Genomic DNA, 27849 nt, shown 5'->3' on the forward strand with positions numbered 1-27849 from the left:
GCCGCTAAGCTCAGAGAGGCAAAATCAATAGTGATCTAACATTAATAATTGAGCAAAGCAGGCAGCCAGATGACTAAACTCGGTCTCACTGAAATCAGAGCAGTTACTTCCTTGCTTGAGCTAACTTATCTGAGAATTAGGTACAGACAGAGGTGGTAAATGGAATAAAAACACTAACATCTAAAAAGCCAATCAGCCTGCTAATTCCTGTGCTGTATTATCATCGTTCTCAGTGGAAGAGTGGCAGAAATGAGCAAAGATTGCTCGCTTGAATCATATCAGGATCAGGTATCAGGATGCAATCAGGCAGAATGGTCTGAAAACACCTTTAGTCTGTAGGAATGATCTCCCCAGGGGCTTAAACGTTATTTCCATGTTTCATCCTAAAGCTTAAATGATGCATTCATTGAGAGCTGATAACGTAAAGTATGTGAGGAAGAAAAGATCCTAACAAATAATAGTTTTTAACTTGGGGAGTGAAAAAAAAAAGAAGCAATAAACACCTCTGGCAAATGACAAATGCACTGCAGGAGGCATTTCTGAAAGGCATTTTCGTGCAGTACAGGGTGAGAACACAACCAAGATGCAGGGCTTCACAGCACTGCCTTGCTGAATGCTAACATCCCTGGAGGAGATCACAATAAGCTTCTAACAACCGTGGTAAAATTGCACAGTGCTAAAGGGAGAGGGTCTCTCAGGCATCACAGTAAACCATCGGTAGGGGTGCGGTAGGAGGACATGTCAGATTGCCATACCAGCCTAGTGGGTTCTCACTGAATCATCTGAGTTGGAGGGGACCCTCAGAGGTCGTTTAGTCCAACTCCCTTGCAATGAAGAGGAACATCTGCAGCTAGATGTCCCTATTTTGCAGTTTACAAACAGAAATTGCCTTCATGGTGTCCTCTTTGAAAGCAATTGCTTTGGGAATACAGATGAAGCACACTTATAAATACTGAGAACAGGCAGCTTCTCTGAGGTTTGTGTTGTTCTAACGGAGTGGACTACCTATGAACTTGTAAAGGTGTAAGTCATATCTGAGACATTAGGATATAGCAGGTAAAGAAAGCCACTGGGAATTAATGCCAGGATCTATGAGACACACAACAGCATCACTGTAGAGCCAAGAGACAGAGAACAAAGTGTAAATATTTTGTATCTTTCATGGGATCTCCAGGGATCCTCTTGCAGAGCATCCAGGAAAAGTGTTCTGAATCCTAAGCAGAGCAGTAAGGCAGATAGCTTGAATAAGGGTGTTCAAATATTGCTGAGCGATGGGGACATCCATCAGGACAGCATCCTGGGAAGAAGCTGAACCCTCATCATGTCCGGGCTTTTGTGTACCATGTTGAGGGCAAGCCACGTGCTGCAATGAAGCAGTTATCCCATGGAGAATTATATATAATTTCTACAAGAAATATTTGCCATGAGATATAAGAATCAAGAACACTTTCCATGCTGATGTGTGTCCCACTGCTGTGTATCAAATCTTCCTTTTTAAGGGGACAACAGAGGCTGCAGTTGTGGGCCCAGTTTGTGGACTGGCTGAAGCCATAATGGTTTCTGAGAAGCCCAGACAGTGCAGCCTTTTGGCAGGGTGGAGTTTGCAGCCCTTCTCTCAAACAGCAAAGATCAAAGCCTTTCATTGCATTGCTTGCCATGACTTCTTGTTATTATTTCTTTTCAATGGCCTACAGCACAACAGAAACTGCAGCACAAAGGGATCGTGATTTCCAGAAGCAAACAAATCCAGAGCTGATTAGGCAGGGCCCATCCATATCTCCTCTCCTTTTCCTTGCTGGTTTTCTGTGCAGCAGCTGGCAGTGTGTGCAAATCCAGGAAAAGCCTTGCAGAGCCAAGGGAAACCCAAGAGGCAATTAATTCATCTTGAAACTGCACGGTCCTAAACTGTCACTGGTGACCTGGACTTCCTACACAGAGCTTGGGTTGTTGTGCTGCCAACATGCCATCAGGGCTGACTTTTTATGAATGATTTTTTTTGCAGTGAGCAAGAGTTTATTGAACATACCTTTAAATATGTCAGTGAAGTAGAGATCGTGTAGCTCTCCTCTGCAGCAGGCACTGTTAGCCTCATGACTCTGCCCATTGCCCTTGGGAGTCAGTGTGGCTCTACTTGAGGAAAAGAAACTCCAACTATGAAGTCCATTTTCTAAAGAGCTATCGATGAGAGCCAGGAGGACAGGAAGAAAGAAGGGAAGAGGCCTGTCTGTTCCTACAAAGGTTGCAAAGAGGAATTCCTACCTGAGCAGAGTGTGTCGTCTCAGGGAGTTCCCCTGGTCTTCTTTACAAAGCTCTGAGTGCTCTACCATGATCTGTGAGGCATTTCTTTGGTTTGGCTTTTCTTTGACTTTTTTTTTTTTTTTTAAAGTTCTTGTCTGTTTTGTTTCTGAAAGAATGACATCCTGGCCCCTAACCTTTCTGGAGGCAACACACATATTCCTTACAGTGCTGTGTTACCAAGACAAAAAATGTTCCCCATAATTAAACATGATTTGATCATTCCAGCATTTTCACGTCTTCCCAGAAGTTTTATTATCATAATTAAATTCTCTGGCACCTACTCACAACTCCAGGCATTTTCCTGAACCTTTCAACACACAGTTAGCAGTTCTGAACCTTTCACTGCTGTATTTCTTTTCCTATAATTATTTGATAGTTATAAATTCTTTGTTAATACTCTTTCCTATAGAAAACCAGATGAGCTTTTTTCATGTAGTCTCTATGACTGTTATTGTGAAATCCCAAGATCTCTGCTTTATCTGTGATCAAAGAAAATGATGTTATCTCTATATTACAAACGGGAACCTGGGATATAATGAGACAAAGTCATATGTTTACTTATTTATTCTTTGGTATCCTGTCCAGAGTGCCACAGGAAGACAGTGGCAGAGAAAGGCATTGCACCCCGGTGTCGCAAACCCAACTCCCAACCTGCTGGGTCAGCTTTATTTTACTGTCCTTCTTTGCATTTTTTTCATCCTTCGTAAAATGCTCTGCATTTTCCAGTCCATGTAGGACTCATCACTTTGCCAAATGCCTATAAGGAAAGATGAACCAAGAGGGAAACAGTTTCAAGAACCAAGGACTACTCACAGGGAATCCTCTTTGAGCACTTCTGAATATAGGGTAGAAAAAGATCTTTTGCATAATAAAGTGGGCAATAGCTTGAGCTTCTGCATATCACAAAATCACAAAATCACAGAAAGATTGAGGTTGGAAGGGACCTATGGGTCCACTGTGTCCAACCCCTGCTCAAGCAGGGACACCTAGCTCAGGACCAGGCAGCTTCTAAACTCCTCCAAGGAGAAGACTGTACAACCTGTCTGGGCAATCTATGCCACTTCTCCTTCATCTACACAGCAGAAAAGTGCTTTTTAGTGCTCAGAGGTGATCTCCCATGTTCCAGCTTGTGCCTGTTGTCTCTTTCCTGGCACTGAGCACCACTGGAAAGAGCCTGGCCCTGTCCTTTTTGTGCCCTCCCTTCAGGTATTTATAAACATTGATGGTATCGCCTGAGCCTCCTCTTTCCAAGGTTGAGCAGCCCCTGCTCTCAGCCTCTGCTCACAGGAGAGGTGCTCCAGTCCCTTTGTCATTTTGATGGCCCTTTGTTGGACTCCCTCCAGCATATCCATGTCGGTATTATACTGGTGGCCCAGAACTGGAACCAGCACTGTAGGCATGGCCTCATCAATGCTGAGTAGATCAGAAGGTTCTCCTCTCTTGACCTGCTGGTGATACATTCCTTAATTCAGCTAAGAATACCATCAGCCTTCTTTGTAGCAAGGGCACATTGCTGCCTCAAGTGCACCTTGATGTCCACCATGACACCTGAGCCCTAGGACATTATGGGGATCAGTGTCAAAGGCCTTAAGGAAGACTAGGAAGACAATATCCTCTGCTCCTCTTTCATCCATCAGGCTGGTGAATACCTTGTAGAAGCTTATCTGTTTGGTCAGGTGCAACTAGCCTTTTGTAAATCCATGCTGACTACTCCGGGTGATTTTCTCCTTCATGTGCCTAGAAATGTTTTCCATAATTAGGCCATCCATCACCTTCCCAGGGATCATAATGAGGCTGACAGGCCTGCAGTTCCCTAGGTACGCCTTCTTGCCTTTCATGAAGATGGGAATGACATTTGCTTTCCTCTATTTTTCTGGCACTTCTCCCAGCCACACAGCCACATCACCAGGCACTGCCATGTGCAGCAGTGGTAGGATTTATGCTAGCTCTGTTGTTACAAATTAATTGAATAGGCTGCAGAAACTTCACAAATGTTGACTCTTCCCCTTTTAAAATCCAACTCCATGTCACCCTCCCACCATGACTCACGACACCCACCGGTATTCTCAATATGAAGAGAAGCCACCCACAGCTTGCATGCTGCAATGGGAAGCAATGCTGCTGAAAGGAACATCAAAATCTTGCTCTTTGTTACACAGAAACTGAGCCAGAAGTCAGGTTCCAACTTTTGCAGAACTTGGCCAAATCTTGTTATTGATTTGGCTTTCAACACAACAGCACTGAAATGTAAAACTGCCCTTTAGGTGGATAGACCATTTTCTCAGGCTGTAGCTGAGTAGGATTATAGCTCTCCTGCTGCCAGAGCCAGCAGGGTGCTCTGGCTCTTCACCACAAATGCTGGGGTGAAAAAAATATGGTGATCAGCCCTGTCAGCTCATGCTCCCACAGCAGTCAGAGAAGTGGTCATCCCATCATGCCCAGAGAGTGGCTTAGACACAGATGCTAGTAGCACCCAATACAGTCCTAAATAATTTCACTTTATTTACTGCAAGTACAGCTTCAACCACGAACTAGGCAAGGATTTTAAAAAAGCCAAAAAACTTAAATTTATTTTCCTTATATTATTTAGGCTGTAGGTCAATGTCTGTCAGCAAACACCTATTCAGTCAACATTATCACCGCAGCGTGAGGTCTGATAAAGGTTTAATTGCAGAAGAAAAGTACAGCCTCTGGGACTGCAATTGCAAAAGCAATTTCCTCCTTTCCAATGGAGACAGTAACCGAACACCAAACAGCAAACACCCTCCTGCTTGATGAGAACATGAAAGATTTAGGGACAAAGGTAGAGTGTGGGGAACCAGAGGAGCCAGTTGGGAGCCTGGGATGAGCTCAGCCCACGCAGGCACCTCTGCTGGCCCCTGTGCTCCAGCCACTTGGAGCCAAGGCACTTGGGGATGAAAGTGCGTGGATGGAGGAGAAAAGTCTATGGAACAACACTGTGTCTTTGTTTCAAGTGAAGAAGACAAATTTACTGTGGGATGCAAAACTGACCCCGGGGTGAAAGACATAACTGAGCTTCCTCACAAGCCGCCCTCCCAGCCCCAAGCCAAACCCAGCAAATCTTGGATGTATTTGCATTTAAAAGTAAGAGAGAGCAAAAGCTCCCTCACAAATTGTCTTGGGGGGAGTAGAAAGCAGCAGTAGCACTGTAGGATGGTCGTTGCGGACAATTTTCTTTTACAGGACAATTTTCTCATTATCGTTTCATTTCTGGTTTACTAATAACGTGTTTATCAACACAGGGATCGTTTTAGAAGAACTAACAAAGCTGAAAGCTGGGTGAAAACAAATCATGTTCTGGGAGCTTCACAGCAACTTTTATTAAAAAAAAAATAGAGAGAAAGAGAGAGAGAGAGAGGAGTTCACACCTGTGCCTGATGTACTATGCTATTTTTCAAGTTTGCAGTTACTCTCCAGAGAATCCAAGTGACAGATTTATGCAAAACTGCAGTTGGGATCTTTGCTTGCCCTGGGGCAAGGCTTTTATCTGAGGCTCTTCTTCCCCTCCTTCACGAGGAGATGGTGAAGAGGAGGAATATATCACATTTGAAAAAAAGCAAAGGAGAAAAATCTTTCACAGCTGCTCCTAGCATCTGGATATATTTAATCAGAGCTGGAAACTAACATACATCTCTGTGAAAAAGAGATTTTTCCTTTCTCCTTTGGTTGTGTTATCACCTATGTGGCTCAGGGCTGAACCTCAGCACCAAACTAATGTTGAGAGAACAAATGGGCTGTGGGTGACTCTGTACTCAGATTCCCAGTAACTCCTGCAAACAGGTGGTCTTCCAAGTAATGGAAATGTTTTCTCCAGGCTGTCCACCTTGCAAAAGCCCCTTCTAAATGTTTCAAGACCTCACTCAGGCTATGCAGTGCTCAGCTGCAGTCTCACTATAACTGGGTTTTTAGTAGTGCCTGCAGAAGGCAGCCCTTCTCTGAACACTGCACTGGGCTACCATCCTGGACGAAAGGGTTTTTAGAGCTCTTGGCTTGTTTTACACTTCTGATTTTAAATAGGAACCACAAAGAAGGTACTTTCTGGTGTCTCAACGAGTTCTACATAAACATGGACCCAAACTGGCTCCTACTTATAGCTGTAGGTAGTGCTAAATCTTCAGAAGCAAAAGAACTTCTGATGTCTCCTAACAATCCTGCCCTAGTTCAAGGTGGTGAGCCCTCAATAGCTGTTTGGACTGTGCTCTCCTAAAGAACAGCTAGGTTCATAGAGTCATAGGATTGTTTGAGTTGGTAGGGACACTTTAAGGCCATCTGGTGCAATTCCCCTGCAGTGAACAGGGACACCTACAGCTAGACCGAGTTGCTCAGGGCCCCAACTAGCCTGATGTTGGATATCTCCAGGGATGGAGCATCTACCACTACTGTGGGCAACCTGTTCCAGTACCTCATCACCCTTATAAAAAATTTCTTCCTTATATCCAATCTGAATCTCCCCTAATAGAAAGCAAAGGTTTCATCTCCACTGCTTAGCGTGCAAATGTCCTGAAACCTTCTGTCCTGGAATCATTAATGGTGTTAAGGCAGAACTTTAGATGCAAACATTAACACTTTGATGGACTTTCCTATGATGCTTGTCTCCATGTTATCTGAGTATACTAATATGTTAGAAATGCATCTTCACAATTGGTTTATGCAGTAATAAGCTAGTAGCTATGTCATCTGCCAGGCTTGACTTTTTTGTTCCTAAATTTTATCTTTCCAGTCAATATCCTTTTCCATCCTAATCTTTCAGCCAGATATATCGGTCTTGCCTCTACTCATAGAAGCACAGTCTTCAACATAGGTAAAATAAGACATCACTCTTTAGCCTTCCTTGGTGAAGAGACCATCAAAATGTTTTTCTCACAAGTCTACCCAAGATAAACATGCAAAACATGATGTTTTAGCTCAAATAGTTAATGTAACCCAAGGAGGAGCCAGGCAGCCTTGCTAACAGGCAATACAATCCAGCAAATAATTTGCTTATCTCGTCGCTGATAGATTTTGAAGCTCCAGCATTACCTGTCTTGTATGTGTGTCATCAACTCCTAAATCAGGGAGTTTGATGAGCAAAGAGCCACCTGATGCATGAGAGGAGGGAGCAATCTCCATCAGGAGAACTGGATCAGAACGTGTTTCACTACCATACTTGGGTCAACTCACAAGGTTAAGCATAGATTCTATCCTTTGCTAAGAACAAGACCTAAAATCCAAATAAACCTCCTGCACAATGGCAGGGGTGATGTGCTTTTATGTCAACTGCTTAGCAAACGCAAGGGTCTGTGTCAAAGATCCAGAAAGCCCTATCATACCAGAGAAGAGCAAGATCTGCTCAATCCAGCATTGCCTTAAATTTTCCTTGACAAGTTACTTCCTTCACTACCCTTTTCTCTCACCCCGTCTTTTTCTGCCTTTTCACCCACCTCCCCTCAGGCTTTTCCCCACTATCCCCAGAGCTGGGAGGCGAGAGCCCAGCCAAATTCTGGAAGAACAGCCGGATTCAATGGGATTCACTCCCCAGATCCAGAGATCCTTGGGTGCTGGTGAGATATAGATAGCAGGCACTTGTGTTCCTTATCACATCCCTGGAAAAAAGTTCAGATAGTCCGCTGATTTCTGCAGTTGACGAGGAGAAATGTGGTGAATATTAAGCATATGTTGCCTTACAATGGACTATATTTAAGTAAAAATGCAACAAATTGCATAAAGGTGTTTTGTAAGAGGACTGTCGTATACCATGAGACAACTTTACCAGAAAGATAATCTCTAATGAGAAATAAATCACACTGACCTTTGCTCTAGGGCTTGAAAGCAGGTTTCTTTGGGGCTGCAGAGATTCATTTGCCCTCCAGCAGTGGAAGAATTAAGATGTTATGTATAACATAAACAAAAGAGGTTTAATTCCAAATCCATGTGAGTGCACTTTGTACTCTCTTAAAAGTTCAGTAATTCCATAAGCAAGATGGACAGTTACGTTATTTTAGACTCAGAGGAAACAGGGGAGGAACATGAGAGACATCAAAGGGAATTAACTCATCAGGGTAAGAACCAAGTTGCGAAAACTGAGCACAGTGTGAGCTCAATTGCATTAACTATACGTTGTGCCAAGATTGCTCACTATAGATGCCTCTCTCCTTTTGTCTCTGTCCTACGTTAGGATTCAGACTTGACCAACATTGCTTTCTTCATGTGATTCTACAGCCAAAGAGACCCAGTGTGAATGACAGGGTGTGAAAGGGACAATGGCTCTAGCCAAAATTTTGTCAGAGTTACCTCCACTTGACCAAGATATGACTGAAATGCAAACTTTACTTTGCCAGTACAGTTTTTCTGTAGAGTGACCAATGCAAATTGCCCCATCTTTATGCAGCGCTTACTAGCAGAATAAACACAGTTCTTGGGTGAAGGAGTGGATGTGCTACTCCCTCACTGGCTCTTTGGAGATCAGTCTCTACAATGCAGTATTCATCTCTGGTCTATGCAGGAAAAAAGAACATTGAAAATCTGGGGCAAGCATTCTACTGGTAATTTGGTTATTCTGTCACCAAGTGACAGAAGCTGGTTATATTCAATTTATTCAAGAGAATACTTGGTGGTTGGATTATACATGCTGAGACTGGATGAGAATTTATAATCACAGAGTCATTACAGTTGGAAAAAAGCCCTTAGATAATCAAGATAATCTCGTCCAACCATCAACCCATCACCACCATGCCCACCAAAACATGTCCCTCAGTGCCCCATCTACATATTTCTTGAACACCTTCATGGACTGCATCGCTTCTCTGGGCAGCCTGTAAGTGGTTGTGGTTTCTTCTCATTGTTTTTTGTTGTTTTTCTTTTTTGATGTAGAAGCTAACAGCACAATGTGATGCCATGGCTGGAAACTGAAGCTAGACAAATCCAGAATAGGAGAAAACATAAGTTTTAGCACTGGAAGAACTCACCCAGTGGTGAACTTGCTTCTTCACCTTCTGAACTTTTAAGACAAGAGTTGGATGTTTTTTTGGTTTTTTTTGGTTTTTTTTTTTTTCCAGCTTTCTTCTTCTAAATTCAGTTGTGGTCGAGATACAAGAATCCCTAAGGGACATTTTCTGGCCAGTGTGGCCAGATCAGGCTTTTCTAATGGTCCCTTTCTTATGCCTTGAAAATCTCTAATTCCTAAGAACTGAATTTACCTGGACCAGAGTTCAACCCAGGGACAGGAGAATTAGACATCTTTACTCATTCCTCCATGGCTGTGGGAATGATATGTTAAGATATTTTTTCCCATCACCAGTTATGTCAGCGGTATGTGTTATGCAGATGTGTGTCTACTGGGAGCAACGCTCAGACAGTGCATTTCATGTTGATTTATGAACAACATTCTGAGTGCAGCACTGCTGGCCTCTGCTGACTTGGGCTGGAATCAGCCTGCACATTGTTGTTATTCTTATTCTTGGACATGTGTCACCACTTGTGTTCCAGATGTTGGAGAAATACAGAACTGAGGAGGTCCTTGCCTCAGAAGTCGTCCATAGGAGCTGGCATAAAGCAAGGGTTGGAAGTGGGTGGATGATGGAGGTGGGCTGTGAATGAGAAATCAGAAGGTATAGCTACAAGCTGGGTGGACACTGGTGGGCCAAGACTGGGTCAGCACAGGAAAAGATGCTGCAGGACTAAAAACGTCAGAGGAAAGAGCCTGAACAGCAGCTTCATTGTTTGAGTGGTCACATCTGGTCTACGTGACCCTGAGAATGGAGAGAGAGGTCTAAGCTGAGGATGACATCCAGGCTGTCAGCTGAAGTGGTGGTAGGATGAAGTGAGAGTGCCAGTGCCTGGAAGAGGAGCTCCCATCTCTTCAGGGAGTTAGTCAGCATATCCCTCTAGGAATCTGTCTTCAAGGACAAGGGAGCAGAGCAGAGCAGGAAGCTCTTTGAAGAAGCTTTGCTTAGGACACAAGAGCTATCCATCCCCTGGTGTAGGAAGCCAGGAAAGGAAGGCAAGAGATCAACATGTCTGAACTGGGACCTGCTGGTCAAACTGGAAGAAAACACAACAAGGAAATAAACAAGAAAAAAATACTCAGGCACCGGAAGCAGGGCCAGGCAACCTACAAGGAGTATAGGGACGCTGCTAGGCTGTGTAGGGATGCCGTCAGGCCCAACTGGAACTGGACTGGGCAAGTGATGCAAAGAAGAATAAGAAAGGCTTATATATCAACCAGAGGCTATATATCAACCAGAAAAGGAAAGTCCAGGAGGGTGAAACTCCCTTGTGAGAAACACAGGCATGTTGGCAACAATGGAGAAGAAGGGTAAGGTATTCAACAACTTTTTGCCTCAGTCTTCACTCCTATACAATGTGACTCCTATACAGTGTATTCCTAGCTGATCCCCAAAGACAAAGCCTATATCTTTATAGTCACAATTACCGTTTGAAAGAAAGAAAGTGACCAAAAGAACCACAGGGAATATGACTTTTTTTTTTAATAGGAATCACCCAGCTCAGAGAGTTGCATAAAAACAATTAAATATAAAGGAACAAACTTCAAAATGTATAAGAAGAATGACTCAACTTAGAAAAGCCCAGACAGAAGAAAGTAATGAAAGCATCTCTTCCTGTTGGGACACTAATGTACCTGAATGGTCCTCTCTGTGCATTTCCCAGTTTAAAGAGAGGTGGACATGGGGGAAGAAATCTGGTTTTGATATTTTGTACCCTGGGCTACAAAGGAATTATTGTAAATATATTAATAAAAGATAGCTGAGCTGAGGTTTCAGATCACCTGCACCCATCAGAATGGCAACCAGACTCCAAGTACTGTGCTCTTGTTTGATACATGGACTAACACTCTGTCAATACTTTAATGGCTAAAAGAGACAGAAACAAGCTGTATTTTATTAAAAGGCTTAAATCACCTGTATCACCATAGAAACAGCAAAGAAGATGGCAGAGTTTGGAGGGAGAAATCTTTAGTCAGAATATCTGTAAAGATGTGAGAAAGAGAAGGAAGAGCTCCTGCCTGGAAAGCACAAGCCTGTCTCAAAGCCTACAAGCCTATCTCAGTGGAGGAAGTGAGTGAATAACTGTGGCACATGGATGAATGGCCTGAGAGCTAATTGGCTCTACTGACACTCCTCTGATTAGCTCCTTTTGGCTACAGCACTTGTCAGACCCATGCTGAGTTCACAGCAAAGAAATATTCATGCTGTACTGAAGTCGGTCTCAGATCAGATGGTGGATCCCTGCAGAGAAAGCAAACACAGATCTGAAGGATGTGGCCTCCAGGGAGGGCTCCTAAATCCTTACTTTGTGTCACTGATTCCATGTTATCAAGAGCTGGAAGAGAGAGGGCTGTTGGAAAGCATTCAGGTGCCTCTTTTTACTACCTCAGAAATGAAGGGAGACGGAAAACAATTGACGGTGTAGAGAAAATCGACTTTGGTAGAGAAAAACTTGAGAGCAAAATGTCATTAATCATTGTGATCCAAGTGCAGATGGCTGTAATTATTTACTAAAATACTGGTCTGAACGTGGTTTATGAACTCCAGGAAAACAGCCCAAGGGAGCAGCTTGTTTGGATGGAAGGCAGAGTTACACACTGATGAGCTTCTGACAGGAAGAGGTCCCAGCAGGGGACATCTCACAGGGGGCATGAGAGGAGCCTTCCCAAACCTTTACAACTGTACCAGATACAGCAAGCATAAATGGAAGGCAGCAAGGAAACCAGGCACTTTAAGGTCAGAGGTATTTTAATTCTATGTGTACTGTATCTGTTCAAGAACTGGGGCCAAGTTCATTTCAGCTCATTCAGCTCTGAATCAGCCCCATGGACTCCTTCTGTGTCCTCACAGTGCTGACACTACCACCTCTGCAGGATCACAGAGAAATTCCAAAGAACACTAATTACTTGCTTCCACACTCTGGTAATCACCGCCAAAAGGAGAACTGGAGAGCATCAAACAGAGCCAGTGTGTGCTGGCAATTGCTATTGTGTGTTCTGAGATGGCTCACTGATTCCAGGACTCTGGTCACATGTGAGCAGTTTAATTCAGACAATTAACAGTGGCATTAATTAAAGATACTTCCACATTCTGGCTCTGAGCTGCCTGTGTTCCTTTCTCTTTCTCCCTGTCCTCTTCCCAGCTGTTACATGGTGGCTAACAAAAATGTGAGCGATGGCTGAATGTGCTCAGTTGAGATTGAATATTTCCAAGTGCTTTGGGGACAGTTGGCCATTACTCACTTGCAACACACAGTAAACAGAGATGGAGCTTAAATCTGGCTCTCTTCTTCCCAGAAGATATCAATTTCTTATGTATACACAGAAGAAATAGCACTTGTGTCTCATGTGTCCGTAAGAATTTGGTCTCTGGAACAAAATAACCTATGGCTACAAATATTGCATCAGCTTCTTGGGGTTCTGCAGAAGCTGGGAGTGATGACACACCTGTGTGTTGCTGCCTGTACCAAACATGGGATTCAAGCTGATGAAGCCATCAAGCTCCAAAGCCAAATGTGCTACATGGAGAGACTGAACATCTCTGCCATCACCTGCAGCACTTCCCTCCTTCTGTGATCCCCATGTCTTCACCCAAGTCTCAAAGCATCCTTTCTCAAAAGAAGCCCAGCTATGAGGTCAGTGCCAAGGCCTCTGTGTGCACTGTGCTGCACAAATTGCCTTGAGAACTGCCCCAGACTTGTAACTACTTGAAAGAAGTGAGGTGGAGTTGGCCTCTTCTCCCAGGTAACAGCAATAGGACAAGAGATAACAGCCTTAAGTCGCATCAGGGGAGTTCAAGTTGAATATTAGGAAAAAATTATTCTCAGAAGAGTGGTGAGGCATTGGCACAGGCTGCCCAGGGAGGTGGTGGAGTGACTGTGCCTGGAGGTGTTCAAGAAAAGGGGGATGTGGCACTGGGGGATGTGGTTAGTGGGCATGGTGGCGGGGATGGGTTGATGATTGGACCCCAGGATCCTATTGGCCCTTTCCAACCTTAGTGATTCCATGATTCCAAGTCAGCAACAGCCTCAATTTTTTATTTTCCTCCTTTGTTTTTATTTCCATATCTAAAATGTACTGAATGAAGCCATGAAATCTCCTCTCCCACAATTTATTCCTTTCAGTTTCCAAAGCAGAAAGTTTTTCCTGTTGGTTAACACTAAAAAAAAAAAAAAAAAAAAAAAAAAGTTAAACTTGTTGATCTATTTGGGATTTCCTGAGGATGTTTTCTTCAAAGAAGTCTTTTCAGATTGCCTGTTCAGATTTTTCCGAATGTTATGAAACGATTTGTTGATTTCCAAGAAACAGATTGTGAAAAATGCTATAAAAGCTACATCTATCATTCGGGAGGATTTGTTTTAAAAAAAAAAAAATAAAAATCTGCTTCTGTTTTAGCAGCTTTGCTGCTCTTGCATAAAACTCTGTTTTAAATTCATCATGGGACCATGCCATCGTGAAATAGGAATATTACCTTTATTAAACTCCCCTGGCTATTTTCTGCAAACAGCTGAACCTGATGAGGTTGTTCCCAAGGGAGACACTTGTCACTGAAAATGTCTGACTGTCATGAACTTGGCTTAGTGTTGTTTAACTCGTGATTCATTATTTCACACACTGCTTTCAATGCTGTCCGTGCATGGGGACCCCCACTCTGGGCACAACACCGAGGAACAAAAAGGCATCTTCTGCTCCTAAAGGCTTCCAATCCTTCTGCAGAGCAGAAGTAGATGGAGACAGACAGACAGAGGAGAGGATTAAAGGAATCAACCAGGACTTACAGTCAAACTTTCAGCAGTCATCAGCGTTAGGGAGAGATTTAACCAGGACCACATCTGCATGACATTCATATTCAAACAGAAAGTTTTTTCAGCATCTCAAGCTCTTTCTTGGCCACGTTATTACCAGTGAGATCTAATGTGGGAAAAGGACAAAACCGAACTAGAAGGAGTTATTTCGGGCTGCAGATGGTGCAGGGACCCTGGGGATGGTCGGGAGCTCCACAGCAATGCGTGTGCCAGGAGAAGGGTCGGGCTCAGAGCCATCTGCCCCAAAGCTGGAGAAGCCCCAGGGTGCCGCAGTTCTGTGGAGAAGAGGTGGGAAGTGACCACTCAGAGACCCTGGTTTTGATTTTTACCTTTCTCACCAGCTGCATTTTGAAAAAGAGTTGCAGGCTTCTAAGAAAGGAAATCGCAAGTGGTATCTGGCACCTCCCTCTCAGTCCCTGCCTTCGCTACTAGACCTCTCTCCACCTCCCCGAGCCCCGGGTACCGCCAGCGGGGTCAGGGGATGCCCAGCGGCAGCTTTACCCTCCCGGGGCTGTGCTTTGCCCTTTGCATCTCCGCCCTTCTACATCTCTCTTCTTTGCACGTCCGTCCCGTCCACCTCTTCCCTCCGCATCCCTCCTCTTCTCAACCCTCCCCTTTGCATCCCTCCCTTTTCACCTCCCCCTTTGCACCTCTCCCATTTCCCTCCCTCCCCTTCGCATCTCTGCCCCTTCCCATGTCTCTCCCTTTTCCCAGCCCTCCCCTTTGCATCTCAGCTGCTCGCATCTCAACCCCTTCGCACCCTCACCCCTTTGCGTCTTCACTCCTTCACTCCCCAAACCCTCTAAGTCTCACTATTATTATATTAATTTACTGGGGCACCTTTGACTTTCCCACCTTTTGCTTCGACCCCATCCCTTCTCCCTCTACAACTCCCTCACCTATAACATCTCCGGGCTGTCCCTCACCCTTCTTCTCCCCCATTCCCATCCCCACTCCCCAGTCCCGGTGCCGGTCCCGGAGCGGAGCCGGGCTCGCCCCCCCCCCGGCTCGGAGCCTCCCGCGATGCCGCCGCCCGCGGGGCCGCTGCTGCTGTTGGGGCTGGCGCTGGGGCTGGGGGCCGGGGCGGGCGCCGGGGGGGGCTGCCAGCTGCCGGCCGAGTGGCGACCGCTGAGCGAGGGCTGCCGAGCTGAGCTGGCTTCCATCATCGTTTACGCGCGGGTGTTGGCTCTTCACCCCGATCCCTACGGGGCTTACAATTATCTGCCCTGGCAACGGGACCCCCCCTCCGGTGCCAGCTCGCAGCACAACCCGGGAGGACTCTTTTATTCGGCCGAGATCGAACTGCTGTGCGACCAAGCGTGGGGCAGCATGCTGGAAGTGCCCGCCGGCTCACGACTCAACCTCACCGGGCTCGGCTACTTCTCCTGTCACTCGCACACCGTCATGCAGGGCTACGCTTACTTCTTCTTCCTCCGGTGAGTCCCGGCCTTGGGAGTCCGGGGGGTGTGGGTCTGGGTGCTGTGGCACAGCTCCGGGCATCCTCCAGGGCTGGGAGGGTTGGCCCCGTCCCGCTGCTCTCCCTGCAGTATTGCATATTCTGCACGTCCACCCCAAAGAAACATCCCGAGCTGGGATATCCCAGTGTTGCTTTAGTGCTGAGCTGCTGTTGAGCAGCCCCTGGATGCTGCTGCTTTTGTTTCTTCATGGTCAGAGCTCCTCTCCAGTGCTGGAGATGGGCCAGTGCCTGTTCTCCAAAGTTTGGCATGAGAGTATAGGAGCAATCCCAAATGCACACCCTACAGCATTCTCTTGGCCCTAGCCAAATCGTGACTTTGGGCTCATTGAAAGAATAAGAAAATAAACCACAATGTGGGAACAAAGCCATCGCCCTGACCTTTCGATCCAGAAGCATTTGCAAAATGTTGCTTTGTGGCTTGTTTCAAAATGCTCACTATATCTTTACACTGGGTGCATAGCAAAACAAGTTCTGATGCTGTCCAGTGCTCAGTCTGGGACAATATCTTTAAGGACATGCCTTCCAAAAGTTATTTATTGATTCTGATGGAGCACTTAGACTCAGGGGTCAAGAGCAAAGCAATACAAATTCTGTAGAAACCAAAGGCCGAAAGAGAGATTTGATGTATTTGGGAACTCATTTATATCTGCAGGGCAGTGGGAGCCTGCCAGGTCCTCCCTGCAGCTACCAGGTCAAACTCACAGAGAGTATAGGCAGCAACGTGCTGAGAGCCACGCGTTGGCTCAAAGTCTGTCCATGCAACTTTGGTGGCACTTGGCTGGGCTGGGGGACAACGGTGACTTCTGCAATAGAGCCTTAAAGCAGCTGCGCCATGGTTTGTGTTTCAGCATGGATGAGAATTACATCCTCCTGCCACATGGGGTGAACTTCCAGGAGGCAATTTTCCCGGATACCCAGGAGAACAGGAGGATGTTCGCCAGCCTTTTCCAGTTTTCCAACTGCTCACAGGCACAGCATGCCCTGAGCTTCTCCAGTGACTGGGAGATCCAGGAAGACAATCGAGTAAGGGATTTATTTGCTCTTTGGTGCTTGTTTTCTAGGCACAGACATTCAAGTGTCATTTGTGTTTATATATCTATATGTGTATATGTATGCAGATTGGCTGGTTCCTGATTTTCCTGGTCCATTGGCACCATCACTGGCAGATAACACCCCACCCTTTCTGGTGGGAAGATGTTAAGTTCTGCATTTAGTGCTCACCTCTGTGCTGACTCTTTAAACTTCCTGTGGGGCTGAGCAAAGCCTGACATTAATCTGGTCATGAGCAATAGATGAGAAACCAGAATCAAGTAGGATCCTGTCGTCGTTACAGGTTTTGCTATCTGCAGAACCCACACTTTGATTTCAGTGGAAATGTGAGTAGAGCTTTTTGGCTCCTGGTTTGGCTGTTGTCTGGACCACTGCAGACTGTGAGGGATTATTCTTGCCTAATTCACACAGCAGCATAAACATTGATTTTGGAGGTAATTGTGCTAAGCTGCCTTGGTAGCTGCTGGGGGAATAAAGACTTCTGAGGGCACATTTGTCTGAGTAATGCCAGCACCTGCTTTGGAGCAAACTGAATAAGGTGCCTTTCTCCTCCCAAGGGAGAGCACGAGAAATAATTTACCCTCTAGGCAATTCTCCCTGAAGAAAGTATATTTTTAGCATGGAAAGTCCGCTGATGTCTGTTGCCAGTGGCTTCTGAGCTTTATGGGGCTGTAGTGTTTGTAATAAATGCAAGCTTTTCATAAACACTTCTTTGGCGGAGAGGAGCAACCTGCAGTTATGTTCTGGGTATATACACTTGTGGAAGTGGAACTTGGAAACCTCTTTCTTTTAGTGCCAAATTTTGTTTTACGAGTCTGGTGGTTTCCATGGGGAGCTGAGAACATTTGAAGCACCTCTTCAGGTCAGGATGGAGGGGGGCATGTGTCATCTCTTGTGTCCTGTGGATTTGTACAATGCACAATATTTGTGATGGCAGAAGCTCTGACAGCAGCTAACCAAGACTTTTCCCATGGGCTAAGTTTGACACAAACACAGTTTGCTGTGTTGCCCCCCTGGCCAGTGGCACCATGGGCATGACCCCAGTCCTCAGGATACCCTGAGAGTGCCATTGTTCCATTTTGGGGAGAGAGGGGGGATTGTTGACATTCAAATATACATTTGGAGCCAAATGTAGTGAACCCTGGTGGATTGGTGCTTATTGATGCCAACGGTACATCTCACCTGTTAGCTGGAATGGAAACCACAGGGCAGAACCTAGAGCACATGGATCAAAAGTGCATCTCAGCTGCTGCACTCCTTGACCCCACACAGCTGTGAGCAGATTAAAGGGAATTACAGCCAGAGCTGGGGGCTTTAAATACTTCTGCACACACCCTGTGAGGGAATAAACTGAGCTCAACTGATGGCCACATTGTCTGCTTCCTTTTGCAGTGAAAAGTAAAAGCTTCCTCTGCACCAGTTAAAAATAGTTTGGATTGTGCTCCCATTCAGCGCATGCATCTGCGCTCTTGTGTTGGAGATAGGCTTCTTGGCCACCACTGCATTGGGAATTTGTTTCCCTTTCTTAGCACTCCCCTTCTCTTCCTTCTCTTCATTACTCTTGGCATCTCTTCCCAACAACAATGGTTCCCAAAAACAAAAATGGTTGGCATTTTGCTCCTTGCTTCACCTCCTCAGATCCAGTGGTGATGGGATCAAGTGCTGATGTCCTCAAATCAAAAGGTGAAGGTCTAGTTTGGGAACTGAGGTCCCACATTTGAGTCTTGGGATATCTTCACATGTGGCTCGGTCAAAAACAAGCAGCCTGTTGTTAGCAGGTTTGGAACAAAGGCGTGATGAAATTGGCTTAAGGTTGGATCCCGTGCTCCAAAAGACTTTTTCCCTCTGCTCCTCACATCCCATCAGGGCTGTACCATGGGATAAAAAGCTGCTGGCTCCTTCTCCTCCTCTCTCCTGCCCTGCCCAGTTCTTGGGGAGCAAATAGACGTGTGGGAAATCCTCAACACACTGACAAAGTAAAGGGATACAGAGCACAGGAAAACCTTTCAGTTGTCGGAAAGCCCCTGGGCACATGGTAAAAGGAGGCCAGACCCCAGACAATTTGCTGGGGATAACACATTCCTCATCCTGGCTGCTACTGCTGCTGGAAGCTGATTCCAGCTGCGTCTTTAAGCCCCTTCAGTCTGGGCTGAGGGCCAGGCACTGCACTGCTATCCATGGTTTTCCAACAACCCCACAGCCTGATAAATTCACTCAGGTCCCTTTTCTGGCCACTCTGGAAAGCAACAGTAGCTCAGCTGTCCTTTCCTCAGGCAGTTCCATTTTGGCCTCCATGCTTGTAATCAGTTGGGCTCTATCCTGACCTTTCTTAGCCCCTCAGAGGTGCTCACGGACCTCCTGCTTTGCTTTGATTTGCCACAAGATTGGTGCTAAAGCCCCGAGCTCCCACCACACCACAGCCATGGAATGGGAGTGTAACGAATTGCTGCAACTCCTCTCCCTCTTGTTTAAAGCTTAAGAGCTGATTTTAGTGGAGATAATGACACAGGAACTCTACTTTTGCCCTTTGGAGTTATGGTTTTAGGTTGTTCTTCCCTCTCTCCCAGCCATTGAAGAAATGCAGTAGTTGCCTATAAAACAAATCTTGCAGTCGCAGCAGTTTCCTTTAATAAGGTGTTTTTATTAAAGAAAGGACCAATTAAGGAGTAATAAAAACCTGATTAAAATTCTTAAAAGCTCTGTGTTTGTACCAAGCCTCAAGTTGATGCCCTGAGGGAAGGCCTGCAGATGCATCAAAGAATTTGCACTTTTTGTGTTGTGCCGTGCTGGCTGAAGCACAACTTTCAGCTCCCTTCTGGCTCTGGGAAGCACCCCAGGGGCCTCTTGGCCTCTATCCACTTCTTCCCCCTGTGGCTCTGACATTGCTCACTAAACCTTGTGTTATGCCCAGTTGTTGTCCGCAGGTTGGTGCAGCCACTGCCACTGGAGTTGCATTGCTGAAAGCTCCTGATGCTTTTAGGGAGCATCCTTGGGACCTCTTTTTTTTTTTTTTTTCTTCCTATTTTTTTTCATCCTTAAAGCAGTCCTAGGGATCATAGAATCATAGAATATCCCAAGTGTTCAAGGCCAGGTTGAACAAGGTGCTGGCCATCCTGGTTTAACGTCTCATCTAAAGACTCATCACTGGCAACCAGTGGCAGGGGTATTGGAACTGGATGATCTTCGAGGTCCCTTCCAATGCAAGCCATTCTATGATTCTATGATCCTAAGTTGGAAGGGACCCATACGGATCATCAAGTCCAATTCCTCAGAGTTTTTTTTGGGAGATAGATATAAGCATTCGGCATTGCATCATCACCCTCCTCGCTAGGTCTGGAGAGCATTCAAATGTGCCAATGCCTCCTTCCATAATAGATTTTGCTACATGCTAAGTGGTATTTTTCTGCATGCAGGGAGTTGATTTCTGTGGTTTCTCCTCTTGCAGTGCCCCATACAGGTTTTCAGATTTCAGTGCAAAGCTGATAGCTCACATTTCTCCCCCTGAATGGCTTTCTGTAAGGCTGCGCGGCCTCTTAATTAAGACCTCGCTGCCTTGTCTGCATAGGAAGGATTACAGCATGGTAACTCAAGGTCTGTTTTATGGAGAGTCTATGGAAGTATGAGGGAAAGTCTATGGAAGTGCTGAGCGTGCTTGCAGTTAGTTATTACTCAGAGGAGTTTTAGCTCCTGGTTTTGTTAACAAGTTGAAGGGGGGGCTCATTTTTATTGGCCTCCATTTGAGCTTATTCAGTTTGCAGGAGGAGATTATACCTTTCATTGAGCCTCTCTCCATGCATTGCTTCTTCCCCTCACAAGCATCACATCTGCAGCCCGGCTGCTACTTCAGCTGATTTAGGTGGATAATCTCCTTCTCAATTTCTGAGAGACCCTCAGAGATTTCTATGGGTAATAATGAAGCTTTCCTGAAAGTTGTCAGCTTTCCTAATAAAAAGGAAGGTAACTAACAAGTTAGCAGGCAATCTACAAATGTCTGTTTAGCATCTTCCTCTCCAGTGGCACTTTGACTGCTGTAACAACCACCTCATGACCTGATTATACCACCTGCAAGGCTTTGAAGCAGCTAAAAAAGGAACCAGATAAGAAAAGCAATTGTAATTGCATAATTGGCTTTCCCATTATTATACAAAGCAAAAATTGAATTAAATGGCATTCTTCCTCTGCGGAAACGGAGGAAATAGTTTCAGAGCTATTTGTATTTCAACAAAGGGCATGCGAATACACTGGGAGCCAGTGGGTTGGGTCACTCCCTGAACCCATCCACGTGCAGCAATGTTTGTAGCCTCTTCCTTGTCCTGGTGACCTCAGCTGGGCAGATGGTCATGGCTCAGATTCAGGGACACTTCGTAAGACCATGAAGGCTTAAATCATGGAGAAACAGCATCTTCCACAAAAGCTCCTTGGGCTACCAGAGAAGGACTTGCATAATGTTTGTTCTGGCAGTTTCCTCTCTGCTCTGGGTTCTAGGAGAGGAACTGGAGGGCTGGAAAGTGCTGGTCATGGGCAACCCATCCTTGAGCTCTGGTGCATACTGTGGAGCACACTGCAGTCTGGCTGGGTTAAGACAGTTTTCTTTAATTCCCATGTACTGGCCGTCTGCGTTTTCTTGCAGCATGAACCACATGAGGGATCCTCCCTTCCCTGATCCTAGGGAAATAGAAAATACTCTTTTTAAAACTCCAATGTGGCAAGGGCAAGGCAAAATGACCTCAAAGTAGACAAAAACTGGGTACAATAAAGGTTTGATATTCTTTTTTTTACATTAGGTTTCTTTCCCTGCAGCTTGTTGAAGCAGCAAAATGCCATTACAGAAAATGCCCATTGCTTCTGTCTCATTTTAATGATGTTCTACTGTGCTTTTGTTTTCCTTCCAGTAACCCACCCAAGGAGCATATCCCTGCCCTACAATCTGTGTTTGATTTGCATAGTTGTGAGCTGCATTAAATGAGAAGGACAACTGCTGAAAAGTGTCTGGGATGAAGGAAAACCACAAGATAGCTGATATATTTGGGTAATGTCCCTGGGAGTCTTTTGGTGTGGAAATGGCATGGACTCATTTCCAAATCTTCCCACTCAGCCTGTGATGGGGGACTCTTAGGGATGTGGTAAGCACCTCCCTATCAGAAGGTGTTCAGAGTATTTCCAAGGAAGGAAATGGGGAAATGTCTCTATTCCTAGAGTACCTTATAGAGACACCCTTTTTCTTTATTATGAGGCAGTTTGACCATTTGTTGTCATAGTGTCATTTAGCAGGGTTTACCTGAAGCAGTGTATGAAGTTTGATACAAATTGTGATTAGTCGCAATTTGGGGTCAAAAAGGGAGCTTTTCCCCACCCTCTGAACTCTTGAAACTTGGTGCAGGACAAGGCAAGAAGAGGTGAGAATACATCAGTGTCCCACCATCTGGTTGGGAAATCTGGATCATTTTGCTTACCATTAGTGGATGCAGATTGCTTCAGAGCACAGCCTGCTCTGACTATGCACATTGAGGTACATGATATCCTCAAAATTATCCTGCTTCCAGCCTGCCAGGCAAGGAAATGCCTGGGCAGCCATGAGTGTGTATGCATGGCTGCTGCCTTTGAAGGCAATCCTTCCAGGAACTAGCAATGAGCAGAGACCCACATGGATTCAGGCTGCTTTTAATTATCCAGAGCCACATTTTCAATAAGTTCTGCCAAATGCACTAAATTATTCCGATTTCATGGCATGAGGCTACCTGCTTCTGTACATGAGCAGGCATCTGACCCCATCCACAGCAGATCATTTCATCTCTTGGTCTGGCTTCTCCTTCAGTGTTTGCTCAGCTGTATAAAGATTTTTTTGCAAGCACCCAGGCTCTTACTCATAGCCAAGAGCAGAAGCAATGTGTTTCCTAGTTGGATAAGAAAGATGCAGTAAACTGGATGGGACCAAATCCACAGAGTGTGGCACAAGTGAGATGTCAACAGTATGGTCTCAGGGCAGGTTGGTGATGTGGGACGTTTGCCAATCTGGCCATGTTCCCTCTGTGTTAACACAAAGTCTGGTAGAGGAAGGGATGACAGATACCTCCTGGGAAAGGCAGTGGAAAGTTTGAAGATGCACAGACCTCTTCCTCCAAGCCTGCTGGAGATGGCAGTGTCATGACACAAACAGGAACAAGAAAATACGAAAATACCAAGACTGACTTTGCTTCCCCATGTGTGAGCAAATCAGTGATTCCTCTGCTTTTCTGTCCTCATGTTCATGGCCTCTCCAGCATTAGAAGAAGATGGAGGACACCCACTGCATGTAGACTGTGAAGGCTGAAAGGTGGGCAAGAAGGCCCACCATTACTGGTGGGGACATGAGCAATTACTGGAGCTGGGACCTGAGAAGGTTTGGGGCAACACATCCTTGAAAACGTTTGTGTTCACATCCAGATCACCTTCCTCAACACAGGATCCTATAGGCAAAGTGCTCCCAGGCCTCAAAGGAGGAAAGTCAAGGCCCATGTTCCTGTAAAGTGAATGCATTATCTTATGAACCCAAGAGAAAATACAAAAGAGGCAGGAATGGTGCTGGTGGTGTTGTTTGTTTGGTTGGTTGGTTTTCAGTCATTCATACTTAATAATCATATTTGTCCCATGATTTTTCAATCATGGAGAGTGGATGTATTGAGTTAGCTACTACTGGAATAGGGTCAGGAATGCCTCCTGGTACCTCACTTGGAGTAATTCACCAGGAATATTTCAGTGCTTTTTGTTGGGTTTGGAACAGGAGGGAGAAGCAAATATTAAGACAGGTACACTTGGATTTTTCCTGCCTGGATTCTCTTAGGCCACAGGCTGGGCTGGCCGTTCTGGGGAATGTATTCAGAGTGATTATCTGGAAGGTTTTCTAGGACAGGAGCAGGCACAATGAATGATGGATATTCCCAAGCTGTTGTTCAACACAAGTATGGGAGCCACCAGGACTCTCTGTAATGCTGTAGATGTGTTGAGTGTTCTTGCATGTGAAAATTCATGCTTTATCTTGTTCAGTAGATGGTAAAGATAATTCATGGGGTCCATGACCAGCAGTCCTGGGATAAGTTTTGTCCTTGGTGCAAAAACTTGTGTGGCTGTAAGCAGAGCCAGACTTTGGTTTAGTTATTGGCCACGGTCAACTCTGGATGCAACGAAAAGTCCTTTATTTCCCCTTCTGCATTTCCTCATGCACCTGTGAGGTTAAAAAACAACAACAACAACAACAACAACAACAACAAAAAAAAAAAAAGCAAGAAAAAAAGGAAAAAGGAGAAAATGTTTATTAAAACCAACAACTGTGGAAATCCAGCTGGCAGATGGGACACCTATAATGTTGCCTGTAACCAGATCAGCCATTCTGCATTGAAGGGAGATGAGGTCTTTCAATCAGGGACATATTTTCTCCCAGCCCATGTATTTTGATGTTTATTTTCACAAAGGGGAAGCCAAGTTGGCTCTGAGACAGCAGTAGTTCAAGTCCCTAATGGAAGCTGCAGACACAGCCTTCTAAAGTCCATCCTGCCTCCACCAGCCAAGTGACTTTCCACATTTTCCTGCAGAAGCATCCTTGTCCTGTGGAACTTGGGCAGGGGCAGCCACGTGGTTGCAGGTTTAGCTTTGCTGCCAGCCTGGAACACAGAGCCAATGCAAACCATTTTCAGGAGACTGGGAGTATGAAGTTTTGCATGGCCAATCGTGGCTGGTTACTGCCAAAATTGTTGCAGGTGCTTCTGGCAGCTGACACAGTGGCTACCTCCTTTCACTGCCCCAATTAGAGGTTTTTTTTTGGAACAATACTGCTACAACTGCTGTCCAGTTATCTGTAAAATGAAGTCCAATAGGAAAAAAACTTACTGAGTGAGAAATAATTTTCCATGACACTGTGTAATGTGAAAGGGAAATAATACAGATAGAAAACCAGGTCTGAATATGTCCCCTGAAAATTAGAAGCAAGAAATAAAAAATACATATTTCCTGAGATCTGAAAGAACTGATTTGTTCTGCATTTTCTGGATTAGTAGGGAACCGGCAGAAGTTCTAACGACTGCAAGAGGAAATGTCACCACAGAGTTTCATATCAAGACAAGATGTGGAACAAAAACACAAGCCAGGATGTGCCTAATTTTGTTGTCAAACTTATCTTCATCACCAGGCAGGAGTAGAGGGAGAGCTATCTCATTTTGTGGACGGTAAAAGTGAGGCTGTGTGCCCAAGTTCAGTGGAGACAGTTTTCTTCAAACTGGAATTTATTCCCAATGAGATTAGAAACAATTGTCTGAATGTTTTTTCTATAATCTGTTAACTAATTTTTTTAACTCCTGTGCCCTTCCCCTTGCCTATCCATGTCTTCCAAGGACATGTGGACACCTGGGGTTTGGCTTCTTATTCAAACCGAAGTATATTGTTGGATGGTGGTGGCACATATCCTCCTTATTGCCTCAAAATGCAATGAGTTTGTCACTTCCATTCATCTTCACTGCAAACCTGTTTCAGAGCACGTTCACTTGTTTGGCTTGCTTTTGGTCTTTCCAGAGCCTTTACACAGCACACAATTATGTTCTCCTGGATGTTCTTGATTATGTTTTTTTTTTTTTATTGTGGAAAAAAACCTCAGTTGCATAACTGGATGGTAGCTGGGGAGAGAAAGAAAGGAAAGTCAGAGGAGAGGAACAGCTTGTGCTGATGCTGGCTGAGGACACAAATAGAAATGCAGATGATGTAAGTCCCCATTTCCATTGCATGGGGAAAAAGTTCTGTTTCGGAGTCCTTGAAGTATGAACATAACAGCCACATCTACTCAATATCTTCTGTTTTGTTGTGGAACAGGAAAGCTTTTTCCACATAAGAGCATTGTGTAGGGTTGTGGAAGTGACACTGAGGTCCTGGAGCATGTCCAGAGAAGGGCAATGAAGCTGTGAAGGGTCTGGAGCACAAATCTTATAGGGAGCGGCTGAGGGAGCTGGGATTGTTTAGTCTGAAGAAAAGGAGGCTCAAGAGGGATCTTACGCTCTCTATGACTGCCTGAAAGGAGGTTGTGGCAAGGTGGGCCTCTTCCCCTGGGTAACAGTGATAGGACAAGAAATAATGACCTTAAGTTGTGCCAGAGGAAGTTCAAGTTGGATATTAAGAAAATTTCTTCCCTGGAAGAGTGGTGAGGCATTGGCACAGGCTGCCCAGGGAGGTGGTGGAGTCACCATATCTGGAGGTGCTCAAACAAAGTATGGATTTGGCATTGATGGGCATGGTTTAGTGGGCATGATGGTAGTGGGTTGATGATTGGCCTAGACGGTCTTTTCCAACCTTAATGAGCCTATGATTCTATGATTCTAAGTGGAGGGATGATGAGCACCACAGGAGAGCTCTGTTGGACACCAGCCTATACTATTGGGTGGATAAGAAACGCTAAGAGTTTATTCTTGGCCTACGAACAGTGCCCTAAAGTGAGAATCTCCACGAACATGGCTTATCAGTAGGAAGGATGCAGGTGGATTGTTCTTGGTCTGCATTTATCTCTATTGGAGAGTAGTTGTGAGTATAGACAAAGAAAAAATAATGGGTATAAATAAGAGAAAAAAACCCCAAACATGGAAATAGAAAATGAGGATATAATATATTGAAATGTGTAGCCAACCAATGCAGTGAAGTTTCCAGTATTTACATGCTTTCATTCAAGCTGGGAAGTTGCAGTGGGTCTGTTAGTCAGAAGAGACTCTCCATAGGCTTCCTGTCTCTGGAGGAATATCCATTGTATGGGGCATGACAGAGCTTTGGGATAAGGTATAATATTTCACTGTGCTCTGCCCTGGTTCATTCCTCGAACAGTATGGCTGTGGTGACAGCCGTGTCTCATCCCCTTGATGCCCCATGCTGGAGCTGAGCAACCCTGGGAGGTGGCACATGGGATCCACAGCCCACCTCCATCTGCTGGATTTGTAAAGACAACCCAGACACAAATTTTTTGACAGTTGTAAAATTCCTGAAGCCTTGAAGACAACTGTGGTGGTGTGGATTGGAAACAGTTTTAAGAATACCCCACGGAAGAGTTGCTGCCATCAGTGGTTGTTTTTCTGCCTTTTACATGTTTCAGGCCAGCAGCATGTTATGTTTGAGTTCAGAGATTTGCCCCTTCATGATCTGCCCATTAAAATCTTACTTGAGCCCATGTTTTCTGAAGTCTGTTTCAAAGGACAGGGAGCAAATGTGATTCTTGGTTCTTTTCCCAAAAGTGCAGAATTTTGATTAAACGTATCCAGGAAACAGTATTTTATGCTCAAATCATTCCTGCTGCAATAGAAATGGCTCAAAAGCTCATACAGTGACAAAATCCAAATATTTAGCCCATGTCTATATGGGCAATTGAGACACTGATGTGAAATATCCCAGTGCTTCCAAATTAATGGCACTAAGGAGCTGCTGCTTATGGACAGATGCTGATCCCAAATCACTTTACCAATGTAAAGGAGTGGGATCCTTCCCCCACAACATCAGCACCTGGGATTAAACACATATTGGAGCTCATTTAAAAAAAAAAAAAGCCCAAACCAGAGCCATCTCTACTTGGTTCTGTATCCACACATCAGGACTGACCTCGAGTTTGCTTTCTGCTCATTGTCAGAAACATCTGAAACAGGAGAAGCCTCCCCTGGTTGCTGCTAACAAAGTGGTGTTTATCAGGTTCTGGTAATTACATTTGCTGTGGTATTTACAGCACTTCCTCTGTTTTGAAATGGAGTGATCTCAGGCTTGCCGAGGGCAAATCGTGTACTCTAACCTGCTCCTAATCCCCACGTAGCTGTAAACGTTAACATACCACTGGCAGTGTCCAGGGTTGGTCTGTACCCCATGCAGGGAATGTGGATATTGCAACCCTGATCTTTGCCCTCAGTGCCTGTCAGGGGCAGTATCTTTTTCCCTCATCTACAAATCCTGGGGATTTATCTTTTTTTATCTTGGAAAGAGGCAGACAGTCTTTGTAGGCAGCAGCTGTGGCAGCCAAAGTAGGAAAGGAGAGGAGACAGGCTCTCTGTCTAGCTAGAAGAGGATTCAGAGCCGTTTGGGACTCCAAAAGAAGAACAGAGATCATGTCAGGCTTGCCCTGTGCTTTCAGCTCTGTCTGGCCTAGGAGGTCATCAGCACCCAGCAGAAGTTCAAATGTGGTATTCTCCTATTTATCGTTTTAGAAATGTGGTTCCAGTTAGTGTAACACA

At 45.1% G+C, this 27849-nt stretch overlaps 1 protein-coding gene across 1 annotated transcript in view; it reads left to right on the forward strand.

The window, feature by feature from the left end:
- Positions 1-15129: 15129 nt before the first annotated feature.
- CCDC3 (coiled-coil domain containing 3) overlaps positions 15130-27849 on the forward strand; it is a gene marked incomplete at both ends in the record, with an annotated part of 28295 nt that continues 15575 nt past the window's right edge. The window contains 2 exons of the mRNA XM_079541317.1: positions 15130-15542; positions 16432-16606. Of these exons, the coding sequence (XP_079397443.1) occupies positions 15130-15542; positions 16432-16606 (588 nt within the window). The remainder of the gene's footprint in view (positions 15543-16431; positions 16607-27849) is intronic.

The sequence above is a fragment of the Tetrao urogallus genome (assembly GCF_951394365.1).
Source record: "Tetrao urogallus genome assembly, chromosome: 1".
Classification (NCBI taxonomy): domain Eukaryota; kingdom Metazoa; phylum Chordata; class Aves; order Galliformes; family Phasianidae; genus Tetrao; species Tetrao urogallus.